The sequence below is a fragment of the Camelus dromedarius genome, chromosome 6, assembly GCF_036321535.1.
Source record: "Camelus dromedarius isolate mCamDro1 chromosome 6, mCamDro1.pat, whole genome shotgun sequence".
NCBI classification, from domain to species: Eukaryota; Metazoa; Chordata; class Mammalia; order Artiodactyla; family Camelidae; genus Camelus; species Camelus dromedarius.
The window spans coordinates 31062922-31082182 of NC_087441.1; the positions used below are offsets into that span (position 1 = coordinate 31062922).

Below are 19261 nucleotides of genomic sequence, written 5' to 3' on the forward strand. Positions count from 1 at the left end.
ATACCACTCTTTACAAATGACATTTATAAGTGATTTTATCAACATAAAAATTAGAGGAAATATTAAATGGAAAGTACCATTATACAGAACGACATAATTATGATTATCACAACTATAAAATATGTATGAAAATTTCTTAGACAAATCAAGTACAGCAAAATAAGCAAAGATATAGGAGATTTCAAGAAAAGACATCAAGTTTGATTTAATGAATAACTATATCCCATTATTATGGAAAGAGAGAATATAAATATGCATTCTTCTTGTAAGTTAATTAAGCTCTAAGTAAAAATCAGTCATGAAGTTAGTCATAAAGAAAACCTGAACATAGAAAACAAATTCAAGGTGTTTCCAAAATCCAATGGAAACTAACAAATCACTAAGCAAACAATCTCCCACATTAGTCTCCTAGAAATCACCAAAGCCTTTTCTGAATAATCCTTGAATGAACTATTGCCCCAAAACTAAAACTAAATTGTAAAGATAAACAATTTTATATCAAAATTTCCCACAAGTTATCCTATGAGAAAAATATATATCCAAAAATGATTCCTTTTTTGAAAGGCAGGCTAAAATCTTGTGGAAAAAATTGTTGAACTAGAAAATCAGGAAAAAAACAACAATAAAACAAAGGAAAATTAAATATAAAACAAACACAAAGATGAATAAATTTAATCAAAAAGCTATTCCCTTGAAAAGATCAATAAAGTAACTAAACCACTGTCAATTCCAAATGAGGAACAATCAAAACAAATTATGTAATCTTAGACAACACAAAAGGGATATAACTACAGTTATACTTTTATTAGGAAAAAATGTGAAAATATTATGTGCAAACTTAGAGATAGGTATTTTAGTCTAGATACACAGATATTCTAGCAAGCTGTAATTTCCATAATTTGTCCCAAGGAGTTAGAAATCTGAACAGATGATAGAAGAAACTAGAATGAGTGTTAAAACTGGCCATTAAAATTGCATTTTGATTTCATAATTGAGGTATCCTTAATCTTGAAAGTAACTAATGAATACCTAATTCTTAAGTTAAACTATTTAGGCTATAGAAAACCATTAAAACCAACTAAATATATTTTAAAAGCTAGCATAATTGTAACAACAGAATCACATAAAGATAGCACCCTTAGCTCTTCTTTGTCTCTCACCTCTTTCTCTTTCCCAAGTATGCACACACATACACACACATTGTAGACCAATTCCATTCAAGAACATGTATAGCACAGGGGAATATACACAAGATCTTATGGTAGCTCACAGAGAAAAAAATGTGACAGTGAATATATGTATGTTCATGTATAACTGAAAAATTGTGCTCTACACTAGAATTTGACACAACATTGTAAAATGATTATAAATCAATAAAAAATGTTAAAAAAAAAGAACATGTATGAAAAAAACTTCAAAATAAAATACTGAAAATTTGAATCCAGCAGTGAATTAAGAAATGATCACAACATGATTGATCATGATTATGTTTTAAGAAGGCAAGGATATCACAACTGTGGTAGGAAATCTAGCAGGATATTTCATTATCTCAGTGCATTAAAGGAAGAAAACCATATGATTTTATTAATAGATATTGTAATGCACTTAATTTTATTTAAAAGACATTTATAGTAATACTCTAATTATATTAGAAAAATAAGGAGACTTCCTAAACATGATAAAGATAATGCAACAATAACTAGTAGCATCCACATTAAGGAGTGAAAAATTAAAGGCACTGCAGTTATAATCAGGAACGCAATGTGGATAATCATCCTCACTAATAGTCAACATTTTTGGAAGCTCTAGCAAATGAAATAAGACAACAAAAGAAACACATGGGAAAACTATTAAAAAGGACAAAATTATTTTTAGGTGTAATGATTTTATACCAAGAAAACTAGAGATAATATTTTTAAATGGAACTAGTAATTATTTAAAGTGACTAATTCAAGATAAGTATTCATGAATCTTAGCTTTCCTTCATGTTAGCAATAAACAGAAATAGATACTAAAAATCTCTTTCACAATAATAAAAAATTCTGAAGTAGCTAGACTATATTTAATAAGATGCAGATCCTAAGTGAATAAAACTAGTGTATTGAATGGCATAAAATAAGATGTGAATAAATGGAGACAGGCACTGTGCCCCAGAATTGGAATACTTGGAATTAATACTACATTATGGATTTAATGCAGTACTAATTGTAACATCATTGGGGCTTTATTTAAATTTTATTTTCTTGTTATTTAGAAATAATAAAATGCTAAAAAAGAGGATTTTTTTGAAAACCACATATTTGAAAATTACTTAGGAAAATTTAAGTTAAAACATATGATAAGGGAATATGCACTGTCAGATAGTAAAACTTTCTAAAAAGAGCAAAATCTCTTTGTCTAAAATCAGATCTTTGAACAATTATGGCCTTCCTTACTAGAACTGACTTGAAAAGTAGTAGAGAAAGTGTTTTTTCATGTGCGTGATTTCACGGTGATGTTTATCATAGTCACGTCTATACTTATTTGTTGAGCCCTGCTTTGTGTAGGGTATTGTGCAAAGAACAGGAATGAAAAAGAATCGTAAGATATGATTACTGGCTTCCAAGGTTTTGGTGATACTGGTCTATATAGAATAGACTCTAAAGACAAACTTGCTAAATTTAGCTCATTTGTTTCATGCAATCTTTCTACCTTTTCTGATGGAACAAGTGAGATTGAGATTTCACAGAGAGCTCACAGTAGAGCTGAGAACACAGAGATTATAGTGGGGTTTTGGGGACTACAGACTGCACTGTTACTACAATTTACAGGCTTCTTTTAACAAAGAGGATGGGAAAATCTTTGAAATGTGCATTTAAAGGGTTTTCTTAAATTAACCCAATAGGAAAGAGGCACAACAAGGGATGATTTGCTTCTTTCGTTTTGTATTTTCTTTCTTTCTTTTTTTTTTTTTTTTTTTTTTGCTATTTGCTATAAATAATCCTCTGTGTGCTGAGACTTTGCACAGTTAAGAAAAATAGTCTGCCCAAAGAACAGCTTAGCTGTCTGTATAGTTTTACAAGCCAATCTAGAGTAGCAGTGTTCTGGAAAATCCCTACATACCATGCCTCAAAACCATTTTCAACATGGATAAGCAAAGCATTAAAACCTCTTTGTGAGGTGAGAAGCTAGAAACTTGCTTTTATACACCTCTTGAGAACTCAGTGCATTGGGTCAATAGGACAGCATTTTAACTTCCTATTTCTTCCTTTTCCCCTAATAATTTTATATATTGTCATTCCAAGTAAGAAACAGACTGTCAAGGTAAATAAAATTTACCCAGCCTTATAGAACTGAGTAAGACTTGTAATTTGCTTTCTTTGGCAGTTGTCTGAAGATGAAGGTAAGCTTGCCATGTCAGCATCCTTTTTCAGAAAAAGTATGATCTTTGATAAATTTCTCCTTTTTTTCATGGTCAGTTAGGTCAAGTACCCATGGTTGTCTTTAATGGCTTTATTTTGGTCCTCTTGAAAACACTTCTTTACATGTTTGCACAGAGAGGGTACAATGAGATCCGTGAGGTTAAGCAGTTCCATTTCACCGGCTGGCCTGACCACGGCGTGCCCTACCACGCTACAGGGCTTCTTTCCTTTATCCGACGAGTCAAGTTCTCCAACCCTCCCAGCGCTGGCCCGATCGTTGTGCACTGCAGGTGAGTGGTGGTCCAAATGGCATTGACTGTGTGCAGCTAGCTTTTTTTTTTTTAAGTATCAAGACAAGGCTTTTAGGACTCTACTTCAATTTAAAAAAAAAAAAAAGACTAGGCTTTTAAGCACAAAAACTAATGCACGCTTATGAGGTTCCAGCTTGCCTGTACTACAGACAAGGTAAAACAGCAATGAAATAAAAGTTAACTCTAGGGAGGATGTAAAATAAAAACTTCAGAAATAAATACATTCATCCTAATGTGTGTAGTGTTGTCCATAATTGCAAATGTAGAAACTCTGCCTTTTAGTGGCAACATCTGTGTGTGCGTGTATTTTAATCACTCTTACAAATCCCACATTGTATGGAATGGTAGGTAAAGATAGAGATTTCTTGCCAATCTAGTAAATTCTCAATAGAATCCCAGCTTTTAAAACTAAATTTGAGACATACAGAGTTACTAAATGGCCTAAATTGCAAGAATTTGTGCTGTAAAACAGCTATTTAAGAATTAAAAAAAAAACATCCATCAGAGGTCCTTGAAAACTATATCAGTGAAATCCAGCAAATATATACCAGGAAAAATGTGAGTATTATCCAGACTTTCTTCTGATTAGAAATTTCTCTTAAAACAAGCATTCAGAGACACTAAAAGCAAATTACGTGGCCTCATTTTGAGATATGAACAGAAAGATATATACTCAATCTGAAAAGCTTGTCCTAAATGCTGCACACCGTTCTCAGTCAAATACTATCCTCTCTAAGCTACATAATAGATGGTTGTGCTTAAGCGTTTTTTTTTTCCTTTCTGAAAATCCAGCCTATTCAGTATTTAAATGACCACATATAAAAGGGGAAAAATAAAATGCAGAGAATGAAATAAAAGTAAGGCATCTCATTAGGATCAGATATTGTGTACCCTGAAAAAAAAATCTACAATTCAGTCCTCAGTCTTCCTCAAGAAATCTGATGTACTCTTCAATTACTTTCCTGTCTCAAACCGTGAGAACAGTGATTGAAGAGATGGTGGGCAAAAGAAGAAATAGATAGCCACATTATCTTTTACTTAAATTTCTTAAAGAACAGCGAGTTTAAGAGAAGTGACCAAATCTAGACAATAAAGAAATAATGTTAATAGTCTATCTATGCATTTAGAAAATGAGATAAATGGGTTCTTAATTCTGGGGTATCTTGACATATCATAGAGGTTTACTTTCGTATGTATTGCTTGCTTCAGAAGTGCTCCGAGATTCTCAGATTCTCTCTTGAAAGAGAAGTGTCATTTTCTATTTACACTCGGGTATCTGAATTTATGGAAAAAAGGAAGCTGACTACAAAGTGAATTTTGCCCTAAAAATCCCAACTACATCTTGTTTGCCCCATTGACTTCTATATATAAAATTGGAGAAATATTCCCAGTGAGTAAAATAATTGACAGTATATTATGATTAAACTACTGAATTAATTACAGTAAGATAGTGCATCTTTGTGACCTGTTAAGAATTATGTTTTATACCTAACAATTCATTTTCATTTTTATCTTCAGATCACCATTCAAATATTCTTTCCACTGTTGGTCTCCTCCCCATTGATAACTACCATTGTCTTCCCCACGCTCACTGTTAACACTGCCCCTGAATTGGGACTCCTCAGATGTTCCATTTAAAGGTTTTGGAATTCATGTTCTTTTGCCTTGATATTTACAAGAGTCTGTCTGACTAAGAGAGTGAACTGGCATTCTTGCATTTTGCCAGAGTACCCATCAACTACATGAATATGAGTCTTTCAATCTCAGGTTAAATTTTAAAGCATGAATCCACTCCTTGGTCAAGTCTATGAGCTTGAAATTTATGTAAAATGAAGACTGTTTAAGAGAGCTATGGAACTTGAGCGACATGGATACATTTATTTTCTAAACACAATTTGATTTACAAAGTTATGTTTTTTCACTTGGAACTCTTGTTCCAATCTTCAGTTTACAACAAAGCAGATACTCTACATGAAGTTATTTGTTCATTAATAAGTGTTTACACAGTACATACAAATTATATCTTGTACTTTGTTTAATCAATTTTATTCCACTTATTTGAAAATCAGAAGGATCTTCAAGTTTGCATAGACATGCTTCCTGCAATTCTTTAGATATGTTTATTTTTCAGTGCTGGTGCTGGGCGAACTGGTTGTTACATTGTGATTGACATCATGCTGGACATGGCTGAAAGAGAGGGAGTCGTTGACATCTACAACTGTGTCAAAGCCTTAAGATCTCGTCGCATCAATATGGTCCAGACAGAGGTATACTGAGTCATCAAGAGTGGCCTTGTTTTGTTTGCCTCTCAACATTTATCAAACTAAATAGTAGATGTTTTTCACATCAACTCAATATAAGCTCATCAAGTCATATAGAAAAATATTGGTGTTTTTATTAATATCTTATATGAAGAAGATTCTTTGTATTATCTACCTTTGATGATAGAAAATTTTTATTAAAATATTATGAAATTTTTTCTTTTCTTTCTTTTGATAGGAACAGTACATTTTTATTCATGATGCCATTTTAGAAGCCTGCTTATGTGGGGAAACTGCCATACCCGTCTGTGAATTTAAAGCTGCATATTTTGATATGATTAGAATAGACTCCCAGACAAACTCTTCACATCTTAAAGATGAATTCCAGGTATGTACTATGTCTAGGACTTCTTTTGTGAGCAACTTACTACAATTTGTTCTGGGCATTCTTAATTCTTCTAAGGAAGGTCTTTCAAGTCAAATTTATAACCTCTGACCCTATTTTAAGTATAATATAATACCCATCTCTTCTATTATACATATTACGGAGTCACTTCTGTATTAATGAGCTCATATCTGCTGTATCTTGAAGGGCAAATGAGTTCAGACTGAGGGAAAAGTATAGGGGAAGATATTATAAAAGTCAAGTTTAGTGATAATTTGTGTGTATTTGCAACTTTTTTTTAAATGCAGTCTCACAGGTTTTGACCTGTGTCACTCACAATGTGAGATCAAGCACATTAATAATAATTGCCAAAGTTTTTGCTACACATTTTCTCTAAATAACCCAAAGGTTTTCAGTGCCCTTAAAACATCCCTAAAGCTCTGTGACTATGTAGTCAAGAATAGCTCTAGAAAAACCTAATATTTGATTCTCTGCCCAGTGCGGTTTCCAACATGCCACACACAGCACGTCTTCAAATATGGCATACCAAAGTGTTATTACGAATGATACCTTTGATGACGGGCCATCATTGTGGGCCACTCTGATTGTATTTACCTTGGTGAGGCGATACATTTTGCAGGTAGCTATTTTGTTTAGCTTCCCTTTTCTCTTTAAAAAGAGGCACACTGAACAATGTGTGTATTGTTTTTTTGTCACTTCTCAGGCTTCATTATCTTTAACTACCAACTCTATCAGCCTGTCATCGTGGCAAATGTCATTGCCTTGCACAAATCCTTCACTTTCTACTTGGCCTCCTAAATACTTGATGGATCTGTGTTATGCTATTAAATGGGTCACTGTCTTTTAACCTGGGTTTGCTTTTCTTTTTAGACCTTGAATTCAGTCACCCCTCGACTACAAGCCGAAGACTGCAGTATAGCATGCCTGCCAAGGAACCATGACAAGAACCGTTTCATGGACATGCTGCCACCTGACAGATGTCTGCCTTTTTTAATTACAATTGATGGGGAGAGTAGTAACTACATCAATGCTGCTCTTATGGACGTAAGAGACTGCTCTCTTTGTTACTGTAAAGTGTTATGAAAAGCTGCAAAATCGATGAACACTGGCTGGTTTTCTTTTCAAGAAAATTAAAATGGCCTAAAAAGGAAAATTGTAAGCTTTCACTGAAATGCAAAAAAAATTTTTGAGGGTGATTTTGAATTTCCCCTACAGTGTTTCTTAAGCACTATAAATTTTAGGCTTTATTATAAATTTGATGCTTAATTGTCAGTTACTATACCCTGTACAGGAAATATTTTCAGGTGATATTTTTCATCCTATTTTCAGGAAAGTGAATCACGCTTATCTATTTTGAATACAGTTAGTAATGAATTTTTAAAATTACAGAATGCCATATTCTACTGAAGTTGTGTTAATCTGAACATTTTTATCTCTAACATTTAATATTCCAGTAATTTATAGCTAATTTGTTTTATTGGTTATTAATTGAGACTATATATAAATAACTAGGGAAGGCATGGAAGATACCATGTTAACACACTGATCATAACGAAAGAGCTCTTTTGCCCCACCCCAAACTTCATAAACTCTAGATGGTAGAGTATGTATTCAGCATATTAGCATCCCACAGACAGAACAGCATGGAAAGAGAATTTTAAATTAGTCTTTGACGATCTTGTTCTGCTTACCTTGGGAAGAAACAGGAAGATGTCAAGTTCAGAGTCCTTTTAGTTTATCACCTTCATTCATAAACATTTCCAGTTTTTGCCCGTTAGCCTATGAAACCATACCAAGGAGAAATTAGATGTCAGGGTTCATTCCTGGGTGACTGATAATAAGCTTTCTAAGTTATTGCTCCTATTGTGTTTTCCAAAATTAGCTTCTGATAGTAGAGACTTAGAAAACCCCACATTACACTTCTAACTTTTACCAAGTTGCTTTGTTCCTTTTTATTCTACAGAGCAGAATAGTTTAAAGGCAAGCTCAAATGGAAAGTTGCCATTCTTGCTGTGCCCAGAGTCTTGCCTAGTCATTAATCATATCCTCTGAAACCTCATTGGATCCTCATTTTACTTCTTCCTATTTTAATTGTCTGGAAAGACAAACATACTAAATACAGAGAAAACACACAGACCTTTTTGTTTCTGAGTCAGTCTAGATTTGGGGTGAAAAAAGCTGTGTGAAAAAGGGAAAGAGAAAACTTTAGGAAAGATATTGATGATGCATGTGTTTGAAATCTTGTTTGTCTTTTGGCATCTTTTTCAAATTTTTCTTAATTTCCAGGTTGTTTTTCAGTCGATATGAAGACTGAACCTTGCATTCTACCCATTCCTGTTCTCTATGTAATTCCCTGTGATTCAACAAAGATGTATTTTATAGTCGAAACTGCTCTGTGGGTTTAGAGTGTAGTTGGGGCTTCAGAAGAGTCAGGTTTGGCCTGGGTTATAAGAATGGGGTTCATTGGTCAACACCCCCCCTCCTGCCTCCCCTCTATCCCATCATATGTGTCCTGCACCTTTTCCCATGCCTGTGAAGAATTAGGAGTTAAGGCCAAGGATTCTGCAAATTCAAAGCCTTAGATGAGCTCTTGCACTTAGGAAAGGAATAGGAAATCTTCAGTTTTTCCCATATCATCATCTCCTTGTCCATCTCCCCGCCCCTGTGCCTTAAAAAATGAATAAAAAGCTTTTAGCCTCCTTTGACTTACTTTCCCATGGAGCAGACATTTAATTGGAAGGAAAGCTTACTTCTATCTTCTGATCCTTTCTCATGAGCCTTCATACCTTTCTGAGGAGGGCACTCACCCCAGTGACAGGTACAACTTTGTGAGGTCTTAAGAACATTTAGAAGCAGCTGGTGAATTACCACCTCCTCAGATTTATCCCGTGTCTTCCATGGAGTGAGATGCTATGTTAGCAGCATTTCCCAAATGGTGATAGGATCTACGAAGTTCAAAGACCAGTTTCTACACTGATGTTAAGACCCTTGAAAAACTAAGGAGTAGTATGATACAAATGTGTTAGGAGATCACAATTTTTATCAGTCGGAAATCTATCTCAGGCAACTGTCGAGTATTATTTTTTAAAAAACAATTAGTGTAACTTATTACACGGAAATGTTTATTTCTATTTTAGTGTAGATCATTAGTCTGTAGAATGACAGATTGCCCAGGACAGATAAGTATATCCCCTCCTTCTAGAAAGAGATAATGTGTTGTGTCCCAGGCAATTGGCATTTGGTAAACAAGGGATCATTCTCTCTTAGGTGGGGCCAGGGTGTGCATTGGTTTTACTCTCTGGCACTTGAAAAATCCTAAATGACTGAAAACTATCATTCTGACCATTGATATATATTAGAAATGCACAAAAAACTGTGGGAAGTAGATTGCCTGCAAGATGTGCAGAATATGCCAGTAATATCCATGTAATATAAAAACAAGAGTTTGAAACATATTTGTTTTTTCTTATTTGGAGTGGAGGAGAGCCAAACAGTTACATAACAGTGGGTAGAAAATAGACAGACAGACAGAGATACACACCCCCCCCCAGGGAATTTTATGCCTTCAGCTCGCAGACTGATTTCCTTTGGAAAACTGAAACATGAAGGATCTTAATCTCAAGAAATTCTTTAGTTCCTTCTTGTATTTGTCCTATATTTACTTTTCTTCACAAAATAAAACTTAAATTCTTGGCTTGGATTACTGCTGAGGCATCAAGGTCATACCATTAGTCTGACTACCAGTTGCAGTGCATTCTAGTGGTCCAAATCTTTTATGCTGTGGCTTAAGTAGTAGGTTGGCTCCATCTCCATGTGAAGTTATGGTGATGTACTGGTTCTGCATTGAAGTGTATTGAGTCTCCTTGTACAATTGATTACTCATTTTAAGTTCTTATGTTTCTCCATCTCCCTTGTATTTTCACAGAGCTACAGGCAACCAGCTGCTTTCATCGTCACACAATACCCTCTGCCAAACACTGTGAAAGACTTCTGGAGATTAGTGTATGATTATGGCTGTACCTCCATTGTGATGTTAAATGAAGTCGACTTGTCCCAGGTTAATGGTTATAGGTTGCTTTTGTGTACTTAAACGTATCTTAATAAAGTAGTGATAAAATGCTAAAATCTGCTTTATATTACCCTAGTTAGAAAAAAGATGCTCATTTTCTTTTTCTTTCAAAACATTCATCCTTTAGGGCTGCCCTCAGTACTGGCCAGAAGAAGGGATGCTACGATATGGCCCAATCCAAGTGGAATGTATGTCTTGTTCAATGGATTGTGATGTGATAAACCGGATTTTCAGGATATGCAATCTAACAAGAGTAAGTGGTTAATCATTTTAACTTTGCTGATCCAGAACAGGTGATCATAACCATTATAGGGTATAATTCCATTCAGACAAAAGAGAGAGAGTAAAATTAATTGGCATTGCATAATCAGTCCCAAAGCTAGTAATTATCTTATGCCTTAGGACTAGAATAAAAATGCATTCTAAAAACAGGAAAGCAGAAATGCTGGAAGCTAGGTTTACTGGTCCGCTACTAGCCTAATGTATCCCATCTGGAAATCCAAATTCAGATGCCCTGGTTCAAATGAGTTTGATTGGGCCTGGCCCCTGAGTATGTGTAGACTTATCTCAAGGTTGACTGTTTTATTAGCATTGCTGTCCAGTGCAGAAGAAGCATACAATTGAAAACCAAGAATATAATAATAAGGACAGAGAAGAAACATATGTCAGATCAGTCATTATAGAAGGGTTCCAGGTCACTATTCCAACTTCTGCGTATAAGAGAGAGCCCCAGGCATGAAGGAAAAAGTAAATGACAGCCATCACTGATGCTCCTCCTACAATTCATCTACAATTTGATTCTAAGTGTCCCAGCATCTGGCTCTGCCCAGATGTATACCTAGATCGTGTGCTGCAACCACTGTGACTTTTCTCTGTAGCAAAGCAGCAACTGTGTCCCTCAGGAGTCTTTCTTTCCTTGACTCTTCATGTGTTTTGCAATCAGTGACAAATTAAATGTGGGGGTCTCTCCTTCAAAAAACCAGAAATTACTAATAAAACTGTTTAGATTATGTAACCACATAGCAAGCAGAATTTGAAAAGAAGACATTACCAACTCCTATGAAATTATGCTCATATTAAAGACAAAGATTACTCTTTTTTAGAGCAGCAGTTCTATGTATGTGTATTATTTTAAGTGTGTGAATAGGACTGTCATGTTTCAGTGTTTCTCACATCAAAATGGCTATATGTGTTTCTTGTTAATAAGTCTATATGTATATAAGTAGAGAATAAAATCATATCCAACTCTATTGCTCATTTCAGTAGGAAAAAAAGGATAACTTCAATCATGTCATAATATTCATGCATATCTTAGATGTTAATTTAAAAGGATCTCATTATGTCTGCACATCTGTTACAGTATGGTTCTAGTAATATTTTAGCTGAGAAACCATAGCAGCTAAACTAAGAAAGTAAGGCTTGTCTGTTAATTGAACTGTTTATATGAAAAATATTCTAGAAACAGGAACTGAAATTTATGTTACATTTTTTGGTCAGCATATTTGTTTATCTTCCTCTATATTTGATATTCTGGACCTTATTAGTGCATGATTTTTCTTTGTGTTCCCAATCTCATTATTTAATATCATTCACCTTACCAAATATTTAGTATGAGCCAACTGGAGCCTGGGAGTTATACCAGGCAGTTCCTTGTTCTGTCAAAAGATGTGTATGTAAGCCCTTGCCATGTGGATGCCTAGTGATATGACTCACTCACACATTACAAATTCTTCTTTACATTTTCATTTGAGGGCTTAAGTTCTCCATTCATTTATTCAACAACGCTATTATTTAGAAAGTATTTTGCTAGGTTCTAGTGATAGAGATTTGAGGGGAAAAAAGAGATTTTCTTGTCCTTAAAGAGTTTATATATTATCAGGGAAGACAAACATTAAACAACTTGTATAATTATTTATGTACAAATATATGAACTTTTGTAGAGGAAAAGTACAAAATGCTGAGTGTTTTGGGTGATCTGACATTGCTGGGTGATCAGAGAAGCCTTTGAGGTAGTGATATTTAAGTGATATTAAATTTGAAGAATTAGTAGGAGCGATTTGGGCATGGGGTAGCCAACTATCCTGGTTTACACAGAACAGAGAGGTTTCCCAGAACACATGAATTTCAGTGCAAAAACCAGAAAAGTCCAAGGCAAACCCAAGTTTGTTGGGGATTGAGGAGGACAAGCAAGAAGGAAATGTCCAAGGCAAAGGGGAGAGTATGTGCAAAGTCCTCAAGGCAAGAAATGACTTGATAGATTAAAAGGCCAGTGTGTCTAGAACTTGAGTGTTAGAATAATGGAAAGTTGGAGAAAGAGGTGGAGCCTTATCTTATAGGTATTTTTAAGCCATGGCAGCAATTTGGATTTTATGCTAAGATCATGTGGAAGCCATTAAATGAGGAGACTGACAAGATCATATTTGCATTTCAAAATAATCATGATGTCTACTGTAAGACTGATTTGGAAGGTGATCAAAGTTTGTTCAGAGAGATCAACTAGGAGTAGTTATTATGATTTGTGATTGGGAGTAGTGGTCAGTGGTAATAAAGAGGAGATGAATTTGTAAGTTATTTAAGAAGTATAATCATAGGAATTGATTATTGGATATGGGGTGTGAGGGAGAAGCTTGTGAAAGGATAATTCTCATTTAAGTTAAAGTGTTTCTGCACTGGTATGTATATATTTTGAACTTACATCATCTAGACTCAGTCCAATGTCAGTGTCATTTATGTCAGGTGTAAACTGCTATGAAACTTTTACTTTGTAGTAAAAATTCTAGTCCCACTTTATTTACATAAAAATGCTTTTCCCTCTACAGCCACAGGAAGGTTATCTGATGGTGCAGCAATTTCAGTATCTAGGGTGGGCTTCTCATCGAGAAGTGCCTGGCTCCAAACGGTCCTTTTTGAAACTGATACTACAGGTGGAAAAATGGCAGGAGGAGTGCGAGGAAGGGGAGGGCCGGACGATCATCCACTGCCTGTGAGTATGGCGGCTGGGCGGGGCCACTGAGGGGCCGTGGTGCTCATTCCCACCTGAGCCTTCTTGACATTTTCCATCTTAAGAGAGTAACTGAGTCACATCTTACAGACCCCAAGTCAGTATTATTTTAAAACAGTCTTCCTGTTTCATGATTCTACAATTCATATTAAACTTTTGTATTTAAAAAATTATTATATAATTATTATATGATTTAAACTCTTCTGAACACTACTCTGAACAACTTTTCTGATTTACACTGTGTGCAAATCTAACAAAAGCTCAAAGCATCTAAGTTGCAACCCATGTGAAGCAAAATTAAAACACAAAGGGGAAACTTCAAAAGGTAATGTTTTCTTTTTTCTTTTTAATTTTTTATTGAAGTATTGTCAGTTACAATGTGTCAATTTCTGGTGTACAGCACAATATCCCAGTCAGGCATATACATACATATATTCGTTTTCATATTCTTTTTCATTAAAGGTTATTACAAGATATTGAATATTGTTCCCTGTGCTATAAAGAAACTTGGTTTCTTAAAATCTATTTTTATATATAATGGCTAACATTTGCAGATCTGAAACTCCCAAATTTATCCCTTCCCACCCCTTTTCCTCCAATAACCATAAGATTGTTTACTATGTCTGGGAGTCTGTTTCTGTTTTGTAGACGAGTTCATTAGTGTCCTCAGTTTTTCTTTAGAAAATTTTTTTTTAAGATTCCACATACGAGTGATATCATGGTCTTTTTCCTTCTCTTTCTGGTTTACTTCACTTGGAATGATGATCTCTAGGTCCATCCATGTTGCTACAAATGGCATTATTTTTTTCCTTTCCCAAACATATATGATTGCATGATCTATGGTCACCAAAACCTTCAATCTAAAATGCCTTTGCTTTCTTTGCTTTCAGAAATGGTGGTGGGCGAAGTGGCATGTTCTGTGCTATAGGCATTGTTGTCGAAATGGTTAAGCGGCAAAACGTTGTTGATGTGTTCCATGCAGTCAAGACACTAAGGAACAGCAAGCCAAACATGGTGGAAGCCCCGGTGAGTCACAGAGTCTTAGATGTAGAAAGGAGTGTAGTGATTAGTCAGTCATATACCTACTTGTTGATTTGACTTCATACCCACATTCTAGAGAATCAGATGTGTAAATGAGTCTTTGTGGTGACTCTCCTGCTTAATTGATGAATTGCCAAGTATTCCTCTCTACCCATATAAACTCAATTACATATCACATAAACTGCTAATGGTGAAGAACACTGTTTTCCCTTAATTTGGGAAATTTCTAGGATTTTTTTCTGTTGTGGGCAATAAATATTTGCTACAATAAACTTCGGTAAATGGCTTTATATTAAGAAAAATCCTGCTATCTAGGCTTTATTCTTGTTTATTTTTATTTCTTAAAGCATACTGAGTTAACTAGTGAAACGTCATTTTGAGGGATATACTCCTAGGTTGCATTAGCACTTTAGACACTCAATGTTTTTAAAGGGCAAATGAAATTTATTTTAGTCATTATCTATAATTACTTATTTCTGGTCGAATTATAAATTTTTTAACTATTGAGATCGACAGTTTTCAACTTTTACCAATTATAGAGCATAGTCCATATGATACAACTTGAATTTGCCAGGTCTCATAAAAACTGGACATGACTTACAAAATAAGAGCTGGTAGGTATATGTATGTAGGAGCTTCTCTGGTTGAAGCTATATGTAGAGTAAGAAAGAAAGTTAAACTCTAGCACATTTGACTTCTAAAGCAATGTCTGTGGGTTACACACATGTGCGTGGTGGGATGGGGTCGGGAGCAGCTGTGTAGTTTATGCTCACACAAGAGTAAACCAGAAAAACCAAAGCACTATTGTTGCTTCCCCTACCTTTATCAAGATGATCAGATAACTAAACTGAGCAATTCAATAAACCTTTAAAGTATTTTTACCACTTCCTGCTCATGGATTGTTCACACAAGAGGTGCACTGCTTCCTGAGACAAAATCTGAAGAGTTACATTTATGTTGTTTCACTTTTAAGAACAGTCACAGGCTTCTTCCCCGTCTGCAAGTCCTCAAACCCCTTCTACTCCAGCTCATACCTTAGGTTACTGCTCTTGTCCTGATAAGATGACATTGTTTTTTTTTGCACACCGGTGGGGGTGGTGATGGCAACAGAGGTGGAGACAGGAGGACAGATTTGAGCAATTTCTACGGTAGGACTCTCAAGTCTTTTTACAAAATGGATGGGTAATGATAAGTCTTTAAACTCTCTGCTGTCTGATGATTTCTTAATGTAAACTCTGCCTTTGTCTCTCAGATCAGGTCTTCTTAAAGTCATCAGTGAGATCACTTCTGGCTCAGAATTCAAATTTTACCTCCAGATTTAACTCATTTACCACCATTCCTTTTTTTAAAAAGTCTGTGGTTAAACTATGCCATTCTAGAACTTTCTAAAGAGTTAACTGTTTATTTTCATATCCATATCTCATGAATCCAGACTAGATGCCCAACCCTCTGATTTGTGTTTAATCAGGGTTGATGATTAGTTCAGTGTGCTGCTGAATTGAACTAAGTTTGGTAAGGAAATTTTGAGTGTAAACCAAATTGCTAGAGACTGATTAAAGAGACATAGCTGTTTGCAAGCACTTCTTGGTTCTGGAGATGCATTTGCCACAGTGGTAGTCTAATTTAAATCACACCTACACCTACTTGATAATCAGGGTAGGATTGATAAAGACCTCTTGGGGGACGTTTTTATTATCCTCATTTATTGCTCGAGATACCTGGAATTTCTTTTTTGAAATAGTATGCATTTTTAGATTGTTCTCTAATTAACCTGAATTTCACCCACTTGGACTGAGTTGGGAAATTTTTAATACATATTGTAAGTCATAATTTGCCATGCAGTCTCTCAATTTTTCTAAATTCTTCAAAGTGGAGCAACATACAGATGGACTCAGAGGAAAGTCAGTTTTAACTCAAAAATTTTATTGCCAACCAAGTGTCAAATAAATAAAGGCAGGAGAAATAAACTGAGTAAATATAAGCTCAAAAAATTTAAGAACCACTAACCATTCTTGAAAAATTTACTTAAATACACTGATGAATGAAAAACAGTGTCAAATATTAAGAATTTGGGATCTTCACTAAACTTATGAAAATCATTTCATGCTGTATGTACATCAAATCATAATACACCTTAAACTTACACAGTGCTGTATGTCAACTGTATCTCAGTAAAGCTGGAAGAAAAAATTAAGACTTCGGAATTGTGAAGTGGCAGTTTGAAATGACTAGCTTTCTTTTTTTGTTGCTAAGGAAAAAAATCTGAAGTGTGGAGAAGAATATTTGCACATGTTCCCTCCAGGATTATTTATAATAGAGAAAAAAATGCAATCTGATAGTCAAAAAATCCCTATGTTAGACTTTTATGTAGTATAGAAAAAAGTGTTCAATAACGTAAGAAAAAAATACATCATAATGTTAAAAAACAAAATAAAATATAACATTATATCCTCAGATATATGTATGTAATTATATTTATACTAAAGTGGTTATTATTTCAACCATGCATAAAAATGGACCAAAGTAAAACTCTGGTAGTATTTTAAAAGTTGCTTCTGATAACAGATTTATAGAAACTCTCTCTCTGTTCTTTATATTTTTGTACACTGGAAAAGTTTTCTGTAATTATCAGGTATTACTATTATGATCAAATACACAATATTGAAGTTTATTTTAATTTGGTATAAAATATGAGGCAAAGACAACATCTTTTTATATCAAGTTCCCTTTTCTTAAACAGCAATCATTAGACTCAAATGTAAAATATGTGTGCCTAGATGTTAAACTTGGATATAAAATAAAATTCTAAATTCTTGAATAATCTAAATTGAATGCCAAGTAATCATTTGGTAGCCGTTGTTCTTCATTATTCTCCTTTTTTTTTTTAACTTTGCTCAACCCTTTTGTTTGAACATCCTCAGGAGCAGTACCGTTTCTGCTACGACGTAGCTCTGGAGTACCTGGAATCATCTTAGTTGGGTGAGACTTCACAGCACATCCAAACAGAAGCTGTTCGTCTGCTGAGCCAGCAGCTGTTGTACCTGTGACACCTGTGCAGAAAGATTTTCATGTGGGGGGTGGGAGGCTTTTACATTCGAGAGGTAAAAGTATTTTTCTTATGAAGTTGTGTATCTTAATAAAAAGGACTCAATTAGTTTCTATTACTGTATGAAAGCATCAACATTTCGTGCCACATAAATTATATTTAATAAGAAGCAGATTCAAATGAGAACTTATCAGTGTTTGTACAGTGAATATGCAGCCTTTTCTCTCCTGGTTTTGGTAGAGCAGCCACCACATGTTGCATGAATTCATACTTTCTGTGGCATTTTTCTCCCTTTTTTTAGGTAAAAGATGCTAAATCTTTTAAAGGAAAAAGAAAGAAAAGCTGTGCAAATTCATAGTAAAGTTCATTTTTTATATGTTTCAAGTGTAGCAGATCTCTATATAAATATATAAATATATATAACTGGCTTATTTTCTTTTAATGTGCAATGATGGCTGGATCATTTGAAGTTCTTTTTAGAAAAAAACCATAAGCCAAAGATTCAAGTGTAAATATGTCTATATGGAGAAAGCACATTATATTTATTGGTTACTTACATTCCTTTTTTGATGGCTAAAATACCACCACAACACAATCATTTTTCTTTTCTGAAGAAAGCTTTTTCTTTCACTAAAATCAATTGTAAACGATTTTTGTAGATTATTTTTTGTATGTTTAGACTAAGTAGAGGATAAACTTTTTATTCATATACCAGGAAGCAATGTTCTTTATAGTGATTCTCTTGTGTACATGCTTGTGAATTAAATTTATGTAAAGCACCTTGGTAATTGGGTCTTTTAATGTAGGACCAAATTAAAACATTTTGCTGAAAATACATAATTTTTCATGATTTCATTAGGTCAGTAATGGTTTCGTGATCATATATGGGAACTGCACACATTCAATGGCCTTGCTGATGACTTGTGTAATGTTAAACATAGCCTTTAAGCAAGCATCATTTAAATTTTAAAGGAATTGGTCTTTTCAGCCTATGACCAAGTACTGGTCAATAAATCAAGATGGCAACATTTATGCTTTCAGGGTCAAGTTTTAGCAAACTGTAAACTGTCAGGGTGATCTAGTGTTTCTTTTGATGTTTACATGCACAAGCTTTGGGTTCTGAGCATAAACAAACAGTGTGAACAAACTGATGCCAGATTCCTGTTTTGTGCATTGTCACAGGATTCTCAAGTGAACCTTTCTAAATGTGGTCTTGTTCACGTGCTTCACGTAGCTATAGCTTCGCATCATCAGCTTGCAGTTTGTTATTGACTAAAGTATCCTCTTACTAGATTGCCAGTTCATGACATGGTGCTTATGAAGATTTAATTAAAGTAAGAGTGAAATAAAGTTTTTATAATTACAACAGTTACTGTTTGCACATCATTTTCTCCCCTTAGTTTTCATGCCTTCACTTCCAAATAAATAACCTAATCTCACTGATACTAGTAGACCACAAAAATTCTATTAAAAGTAAAACTGATGTCCAAGTACTAATTTCTTTCATTTTTGTTCTTTAAATTGAATTTCAAAAATTCCATATGAATGGGGAGAAAGAAAAAAGGCCAGAGATTGACATCCATTTTTTTTGAGTTGTTGCATTTGTATGTCACTATCCTTTTATGTAATAGATATTTCCTATTTCTTCCTTGTAACAAAGTTGACAAAGAATAATTATAATCCCTATTTTACTGATGATAAAATTGAAGCTAAGAAGGTAAATGA

General features: G+C 34.4%; 1 protein-coding gene across 6 annotated transcripts in view; it reads left to right on the forward strand.

Annotated features, from left to right (window-relative positions):
• The window catches only part of PTPRK (protein tyrosine phosphatase receptor type K), a 510378-nt gene extending 491474 nt beyond the window's left edge, over window positions 1–18904 (forward strand). For all 6 annotated transcript variants that reach the window (XM_064486707.1, XM_010988633.3, XM_010988634.3 and 3 more), the window contains 9 exons: window positions 3537–3691; window positions 5844–5979; window positions 6212–6361; window positions 7250–7423; window positions 10305–10436; window positions 10576–10701; window positions 13268–13431; window positions 14340–14475; window positions 17412–18904. In XM_064486707.1, the coding sequence (XP_064342777.1) occupies window positions 3537–3691; window positions 5844–5979; window positions 6212–6361; window positions 7250–7423; window positions 10305–10436; window positions 10576–10701; window positions 13268–13431; window positions 14340–14475; window positions 17412–17465 (1227 nt within the window). In that variant the 3' untranslated portion in view covers window positions 17466–18904. The remainder of the gene's footprint in view (window positions 1–3536; window positions 3692–5843; window positions 5980–6211; window positions 6362–7249; window positions 7424–10304; window positions 10437–10575; window positions 10702–13267; window positions 13432–14339; window positions 14476–17411) is intronic.
• The last annotated feature ends 357 nt before the right edge of the window (window positions 18905–19261 follow it).